General features: G+C 42.6%; 1 protein-coding gene across 2 annotated transcripts in view; it reads right to left on the bottom strand.

The window, feature by feature from the left end:
• Positions 1-6,157: 6,157 nt before the first annotated feature.
• Positions 6,158-8,886, bottom strand: part of LOC106821454 (golgin subfamily A member 5-like) — a 15,271-nt gene continuing 12,542 nt past the window's right edge. The window contains exons 9-12 of one of the 2 annotated variants that reach the window (XM_014826270.1): positions 8,020-8,169; positions 7,552-7,730; positions 6,844-6,907; positions 6,158-6,490 (exon numbers count right to left, since the gene is read on the bottom strand). In XM_014826270.1, the coding sequence (XP_014681756.1) occupies positions 6,362-6,490; positions 6,844-6,907; positions 7,552-7,730; positions 8,020-8,169 (522 nt within the window). In that variant the 3' untranslated portion in view covers positions 6,158-6,361. Of the gene's footprint in view, positions 6,491-6,843; positions 6,908-7,551; positions 7,731-7,973; positions 8,170-8,886 lie in introns of those variants that run through there. The other variant, XM_014826277.1, reaches the window with a different exon arrangement.

Raw genomic sequence — 8,886 nt, 5'->3', positions numbered from 1 at the left:
TAGGGTACAAAACATCTACTTTATGCCTTCGCGTCCTTCCCCTTGCCTCCCCTGTCCCTCGCTCAGCCTCCTTCTTTTTCTACCGCCCCCAGCTATCTTCCCTGCCGCCTCTCCTTAGTCTCCCATCCCCTCTCCCCCGCAGCAAGCTATATTATGAAGTTTGCCTCAGACGGCACTGCACGCCTAACACGGTGCGCGCGCATGCGCAATATCTCCCGTGAGAAATCGTATATTGCAAGGATTATGCATTTAATATGAAGAGGTGTTATCCTAGCATAGATTTATATGATAACATTCCATCAGTAGACATCGTTTAAGAAATAGAAGGAAGACCTTGCATGTATATCATTGCCATTGCATGCGCAATATCTCACAAGAGGAGTTATATTTTGTGATGAATATGCATTTAAAATGGTTAGGGGGTATCTCAGCATAGATTTCCTTAATAAACTTTTATCAGTAGACCTCTGTTTATAATTAGGAGAACGCTCTAGCATGTAGGGTACAAAACACCTACTTTATGCCTTCGCGTCCTTCCCCTTGCCTCCCCTGTCCCTCGCTCAGCCTCCTTCTTTTTCTACCGCCCCAGCTATCTTCCTTGCCGCCTCTCCTCAGTCTCCCATCCCCTCTCCCCCGCAGCAAGCTATATTATGAAGTTTGCATCAGACGGCACTGCACGCCTAACACGGTGCGCGCGCATGCGCAATATCTCCCGTGAGAAATCGTATATTGCAAGGATTATGCATTTAAAATGAAGAGTAGTTATCCTAGCATAGATTTATATGATAACATTCCATCAGTAGACATCATTTAAGAAATAGGAGGAAGACCTTGCACGTAAGGTCCCCGCTGCGTATACCAGCCAGTACACAATCTGGCTGCGTTAGTTTGTTAGCGCATGCGCAATATCTCACCAGAGGAGTTAAATTTTGTGATAAATATGCATTTAAAATGGTTAGGGGGTATCTCAGCATAGATTTCCTTAATAAACTTTTATCAGTAGACCTCTGTTTATAATTAGGAGAAGCGCTGCTAGCATGTAGTGGTAGCAAAACACCTAACTATTATGCCTTCGCAGCCTTCGCCTTGGCCTCCTCCCTTTTGTCCCTTCGCTCAGCGCTCCTTCTTTTTCTATGCGCGCGCCCGCAGCTATCTTCGCTTGCCGCCTCCTGCCTCAGTCTCCCATCCCCTCTCAGCCGCCGTAGCAAGCTATATTTATGAAAGTTTGCATGCAAGACGGCACTGCAGCGCCTAAACAGCGAGTGCGCGCGCATGCGCATATTGCGAGGATTATGCATTTTAAAAATGAAGAGTAGTTATCCTAGGCATAGATTTATATGATAACATTCCATCAGTAGACATCATTTAAGAAATAGGAGGAAGACCGGCTTGCACGTAACGGTGCCCCGCCTGCGTATACCGAGCCAGTTACAAACACATCTGGCTGCGTTAAGTTGTTAGCAGGCATGCGGCAATATCTCCACCAGAGGAAGTTAAATTTTGTGATAAATATGCATTTAAAATGGTTAGGGGTATGCTCAGCATAGATTTCCTCAATAAACTTTATCAGTAGACCTCTGTTTATAATTAGGAGAGCGCTCTAGCTATGTAGGTGTTATTCTTATATTTACACATACTTTATGGCCTTCGGCGTTCTTCCTCGCTTGTTCTCCATGTCGCGCCTCGCGCAAGGGCGCTCATGCTCTTCTAGCGCGCCAGCTATGTTCCTGCCGCCTTTCCCGCAGTCTCGCCATCCGCTCGTTCCCATCAAGCAAGCTATATTATAATGTTTGGGCCTGCAGACGGCACTCGCAGCGACTAACACGGTGCGCGCGCATGCCGGCAGTATATACCGAGAGAAATGCCGTATTTTGGCAAATATTAGTGGATTTAAAATGAGGAAGAGTTATCCTAGAAGAAATTTGTATGATATACATTCCATCAGTAGACATCATTTAAAGAAATAGGAGGAAGACCATTGCATTAAGGTCGGCCGCGCTGCGTAACGCAGCCCAGGTAGCACAATCAGGCCAGCGTAGTGTGTTAGCGCAATACGCAATATCTTGCGCCAGAAAGAGTTTATATTTTGTGATGAATATGCATTTAAAATGGTTAGGGAGGTTATCTCAACATAGATTTCCTAAATAAACTTTTATCAGTAGACCTGTTTTATAATTATGAGGAGAGGCGCTCTATGCATGTAGGGTACAAGCACAACTTACTTAAAGCGCCTCGGCGTGCCTTCCCCTTGTCCTCGCCTGTCCGCTGGCGCTCGAGCCCTTCATGACTTCTTCTAGCCGCGGCCCCCAGCTATGTCCGCTGTCGCCCTTTCCCTTAGTCTGCCCATGCGCACCCTCGTTTCCTACGCAAGCTATATTATAATGTTTGCGCTCAGAGCGCACTGCACGCCTTAACATGGTGCAGCGCGCATTGGCGCATATCTTCGCGAGAAAGAAATCGTATTTTGCAAAATTAAAGAAATAGGTAGGATGACCTGGGCATGTGAAGGTCGGCGCCGCTGCGTATACTCAGCCGAGTTACAGCAATCAGGCTACGTTTGTGTATTAGCGCATGCGCAATATCTTTGAATATATTTATCGATTGAAAATCTGTCTAACGTGTCACCTTTATAAAAAATATAAAAAATCTTTCTGAGGGATATGATTTGTTGGTACAATTGTATGTGTTACAATTGCCCCATTGGTGTGTTACAATTGCCCCGTGTTGTGGGTAACACGGGGTAACACTTGACTTCCAGTTTTGAAATGATAATGGCTTCAAAATAACTTGTTTTACTTAACCCAAACCTAGTCATATTTCAAGCCAAGATATGCATCTTTAATTTCATATACATTGAAGTAAGTATTTAACTATAATAAAGTTGTTATGTCAGATTTGGAAAAAAAGTGTTACAATTGTCCCCGGTCTCCCCTACGACCTAAATAATAATTATACGTAATATATATACGATATCACGATATGTATATATAACATATATGCGAATGTACATATCTACCACAGATAGCAATAGCTACTGGAGAGCTAGCGAGCGCGCGCGTACTAGCCTTACATATTACAAGTCTACGTTAAATCCATGTGCATGCTTGTAGGATCGGATATGGAGTAACAAGATTCTGGAACTCGAGACTAGCAAATACTTTACATATCCCCTACCTAGGCCACCTAGCAGCAGTATACGGTCGCGGTTCCTGTATTCAGTTTAGGCTATCAATCGGGAGTCCTATTTTATACTTTCTATTTTTTCCATTTAGTGGAGACAAGCACAATATAATAATATTATAGAAGGGGCTTATAATTATGCAGAAGCACATGTTCAAAAACCTGGGGGGACATTTGATATCGTGTCGCCCACCCTTCGAAAAGTGGGGGGGGGGCGTTTCGCCCGTGCCCTCATGGCATTTGCGCCCATGCATGCAATGCAGTATCTACAGATGCATAGGAGGTTACACTCTTATTTGGCATTCGTGAGTACACTAAACAAACAACAATCATATTTGGTTAATCTTGACCACATACATTTGTCTTTATTATACAATATATTTCTGCATTTCTGTACAATGATAAAAGCTCACCCTGGTTACCACCATGTGACCTCTAATAGCAAGCAATTGCTGACGATTACTGTGATGAGAACTAGAATGATGTCATCAAGGGTACCAGATAAATATAACAAGTGGGTTTCCCAACAATAAAAATTGCCAATAGTAGCTGCATGTCATGTTTGCTACACACGTGTTAACGTAACAACAGATAGTATTATAACATATATTATCACTTATCTATTATTCACTCCTGATATTTTATTATATTCTCGTGATTGGATTGATGTTTTAAGACCCTCACTCTTGTACCCTAACACAAAGATAGACATGATTTGCATCATTCCTTGTTTTTTGAAAAACATTTACCTTTCGAACCTGGGATATAACAACACGTCATGCATGTATCAATGGCTTCATATAAACATCTCGATCAAGTCATTTAATGGTGGTGTGTCCTGGACTGCATCACCTCAAGTCTGTTGGTGACATTAAAATCGCACATCATTTGATCCAAATTCCACCAACCTGTGCATTCCCTATTACAACAGGCAGTGCTGGTAGACTCACTCCACGTAATTTTCCCATGTGAAAAATGACCTAACCAATAAATAATTGGCGCTGTACACCAGGTTCTACGTGCCATCAGGAACACCAATCAACAGTTTCTACAAATATAACTAATCATTACGTCACTGTCTTGGAAGACACCCTACATATTGTATAGCAAGTTTTATACTCACATATTATGAGATTATCAAGAGGGGCATACCACTGGAAATTTTTCTTCTAGTAACAGGACTGTCAAGTACAATGACTTTTTAGTTGGCACCAAATATTGCTAACTGATATATAAGGAAATTAACAAAAAACTCATGTTGGTGCTTTCCTAGGAGATACATTGGTGTCCAACAAACCTATAAAAATTCTTTAATGTTACATGCGTTTTAAGCGTTGAACTGTCTCATGGCCCGCTGAACATAAGTATGACCATATGTATACTGAACAGTATACTTATGTAATATGGTGTACCCTAGTATACAATGTTCATGGTATAACTAACCATTTATCACTAGCCACAGGATCGTACATAACAACTGAAGTTCGATGTCACCGGAATGGAGGTAGGAGTTGCGGAGTACATCAAAACATTGCTGTACCAGTTATGTTATCATTTTAGTATGTATATAGTATATCGTATATAGTATCTATACTATATAGTATATAGTATATATAGTAGTATCATATCAGTTATGTATCAGTTAGCAGTACAACTACCAACATGTTGCATTTCATCCTTACACTTCATTTGCCAACTTGCTAATACAATATTACAAAGTAGGTGCTTTCTGATTTATTTGTTCTTTTTTGCAGTAAGCCAACCTAGAATTTGATATATTGGTAGGTAGCCAGTTTTTAATAGACGATCTTCTGCACATATGGTACAGTTAGTTAAATACGAGAAATGGTCCCATATTGTACGAAAATAGTAGAGATAATTAGCGGTAAAGCAATGTCAAGGAAATTCGTATAGCCAGTATACAAGTAAAATAAATTTATCATTAAAAATGTGAATAATCTATCACATAATTTTCATCAGTCTGCGCATCAAGTCGAGGGGTGGATACGGTTAGGGCAACGAGGAAACTCGTAGAACGAGACCTTATTGTTTGTTAAGGTCTAAACTTTTATCTTGACCTTATCTTGAACATACCTCTGTTCGTTTGTAAAATACCACTTTGGTGGCTGCAGTCAATAACTACCCAGTTGTTCTCATGGTAATAGTAAGTGTCAGACAGCAGAAGTAATAGACAATAGGAGGGGCTGTAATCATTAACTACTCCATAACAATAAGTCTAGATTTTCATGCAATGACTGAAAAAGAGGCTCCTCAATTTGAGAGGCTACAATTCATAGCATACGTGCAATTACTATACACATGTACAGCAGTAAACAGCATTCTTAATCACAGCCCTGCATAGAGGGGTGGATGCATTCACTGCTAGCACATCGGTAAATTTTTAGTAGAACCTATCACTCATGCGTTCATGAATGTACACACGTAGCACTACTTGTGAAGCCCTTCACTCCCTTATCATAGCTATACGACCAACAGTGATGGGAAACTGCAGTGGATCTTTGCAGCATGGCAAGGTAAGAGTGTTATAGCCTGTGATATTAGCCTGTGATACTATAGAAAAATATGCGAGTCGGCAAGATAAACATTGTGACTTTAGACTTGCTCTCAAATCAAACAACTCACCGTAGCTTGGCCACGTTAGGTCATTTACCGAATGCAAACCAACTAAAAACACGAATTTCCGGCTGTATCCGAGTTGAGTAGTGTCGGTGCTAGTGAGCACGTTGCCAGTGTGCCTGCCATACTCCAAAGACTTGCTGCCACTTCTCATCACTGTTGTGATTACGTACGTGTCATAATTATTATACGTACGTATTTATACAATTTTACAGTTCATAAGTACTTTGCGAGCCCTACAGTGGGAGATAAGGACTACATGGGCAGCCCTAGTATGCATGCACACACGTGTACATGCACCCATGTACACGCACACACGTACGTACTTATCACACATGTACAGGCACGCACGTACTCATCACACATGTACACACGCACGCACGTACTCATCACACATGTACACATGCACGCATAATCGCCCACACGCGCTACCCTATTTCCAGTAAATCCCCATTCCGACTTGTCTAATCGTGGGTCGACATATATCGCCTGCTATATCATGCCTGCATGTGTTTGAGGAGACGATGACGACCTTGATTGATCACTAGGTAATTGCACCGGGGAGCACGTTGTCGGGAGCGGACGGCAGCCCGTTGTCGGGAGAGCAACCATGTGCATGCATCTCTGGCGTGTAGGTGAGCAGTACGACCATCACCCACAGATGGAGAAGCAGCTAAAAATATCAAAAGGTCAATTACATATTGTGTATATGTAAATTGTGACATAGTTGTCAGGTGTAGTGCACATATTTTATATTTTTACATGTGAAGTTATGTGTGTTCTAGTGTTGTCACTGACTGACTGTTACTAGTGTTATGTGACATTGTATGTTCATGAATTATGCAGAAATTAACATCTTGAATCTTGAACCTATATTTTTTACATACTTCGACCCAATGAATTCAACTCAGTCAATCAATCCATATACACAATAGTGTGTGACATTAAAAATCCTTTCGGATAATTACCGAGTGCAAAAAACAAAACGTGGCAGCACAAATAAAACTAGTGAGTGGTGAGTCTTACCATGTAAAATATGACAAACGTCCTAGCGATGGGGTACCTCCGCAGAAACAACCCGAGTCTCACACTAGAATCAATCACCCCAAAATAGCATTAGATACTATTAGTGTATTCACAGGCTCATTTCAACTTTAACCTGTCCACTGAAGCTCTTACTTGGACTGTTGTGTATTAAGCTAATATTATACCCATAGAAGAATTATTATTGAATTGTATCCACCTGACGTGATTCACAGGCAGCTCTAGTTAATCAGCGTTGCGATGGAAAATACTTAGTAACAACTAGGCGAGCTTTTTGGTATGCATCTCATACAATCTCTAGGTTCGCTCGACCGACCTAACAACCGAATCTGAGGGGTGCGAGATTATCTCGTTCAGGCATATATGTTAGGGTTAACCTGGGTTATATCATTCAACCCTTACACAACAAATCAAGAGCTAATAATACCTATGTATGGTATTATTAGCTCTTGAACAAATGAATCAAAAAGAATAAATACGCCACCAAGAACAGCTCTAAAGACTATGAAACAGCTCTATATCTAAAGTGTAATGTTGGGCTCAGAGCAACTTCTGCTGACACCTATCTACCGAAGCAAACTAGATCTGCTGTCAGATCTTGCCCCAGCATAGACTTGGTTAATATGGCTATCGAAGAGCTGTAATCAAGAAACCCTCGCTCACATAATGCCCATCTACAACAATTCGCACCTGAATTCATCGATGGAGTTGTAGGCTTTCTTCACGCTCTTCGCCATCTTGTTATCATACGGGTTCTCCCTGAGCAGGGACGGCACGCCGCGCGCCCTCAGACCGTCGTCGTCGTCGTTGATGCTGACCGCAGACGCGGTGGCCCGCATCAGCTGTCTCTCAGCCTCCTTGTACTGTACCTGTCACACACACGTACAGGTGAGCGTGACAGCAAACGATGGCATAACAAATTGGAACAACGGTGAAAATCTAATTTCGAAGACTGACATCATCTTATGCTGTTTCCACAACGTTCTACCCATGCAGACAACTCGTGATACGTCCTTCCCCTCGTGAATCCTCCACAATTCCTCCTGCCCCCACACACACACCCCCACCCCTCGTCCGCCCGCTAAGAAAAGGTCCTTATTAGGGGGAAGGACCTTCCAAATGTCGTATGTCTGTGGTGGGGCAGGAGCCTGCACGTACTTCGGTCCGCTCCAGCTGCAGGCGGATTGAGTTCTTCTCTGTGCTGAGCGCTTCCAGCAGCGTCTGCTTCTGTATGAGACTCTCTGTGAGTGCGTGCAGACGTGCCTCCAGCTCGCTCTCAGAACTAGTACTTGCCGCCTTAGTCGTCAGCTACACAGTAAGCAATCAACAACATGTAAACAAACAACAATAACACATAACTCAGAATTCATATTTCAATTCAGGTGGGCGGCCTCGGCTTCAGTAAATTGTCATATATATGTGAGAGTTTTACGATCCTTCGTCCCTTTTCTAGGGCAGGCCCCTCGAGTGTAACACTTCACGAACTTCATGATGTCTCCTGCTGCCACCTAGGGTGACGGCACATCCTGATGAAGATTTTCCCGAAGGGAGATCAAAAATTTTGATAGTAAGTTAATTTCTTGGATTTAACACAAGATAAATAGGAATTCATAGTTTTCAACGAAATCCAATGAACTTATTTCATTCAACGCAGTAATATATGGTATAATTGGTTAACAAATTACATACAAACAACAATAACATGTAATAAAGTAGCAATAATTGGTATAATTGGTATAACCACTCTCCCACCTCACCCTATCACCTCAACCACTCTCCCACCTCACCCTCTCACCTCAACCATTCTCCCACCTCACTCTCTCACCTCACCCACTCTCCCACCTCACCCTCTCACCTCACCCACTCTCCCACCTCACCCTCTCACCTCACCCACTCTCCCACCTCACCCTCTCACCTCAACCACTCTCCCACCTCACCCTCTCACCTCACCCACTCTCTCACCTCACCCTCTCACCTCAACCTCTATCCCACCTCACCCTCTCACCTCACCCTCTCTCCCACCTC

This window comes from Priapulus caudatus, unplaced genomic scaffold (assembly GCF_000485595.1).
Source record: "Priapulus caudatus unplaced genomic scaffold, Priapulus_caudatus-5.0.1 Scaffold4, whole genome shotgun sequence".
In the NCBI taxonomy this organism is placed as follows: domain Eukaryota; kingdom Metazoa; phylum Priapulida; class Priapulimorpha; order Priapulimorphida; family Priapulidae; genus Priapulus; species Priapulus caudatus.
This window is presented reverse-complemented; position numbering and strand designations above follow the sequence as displayed.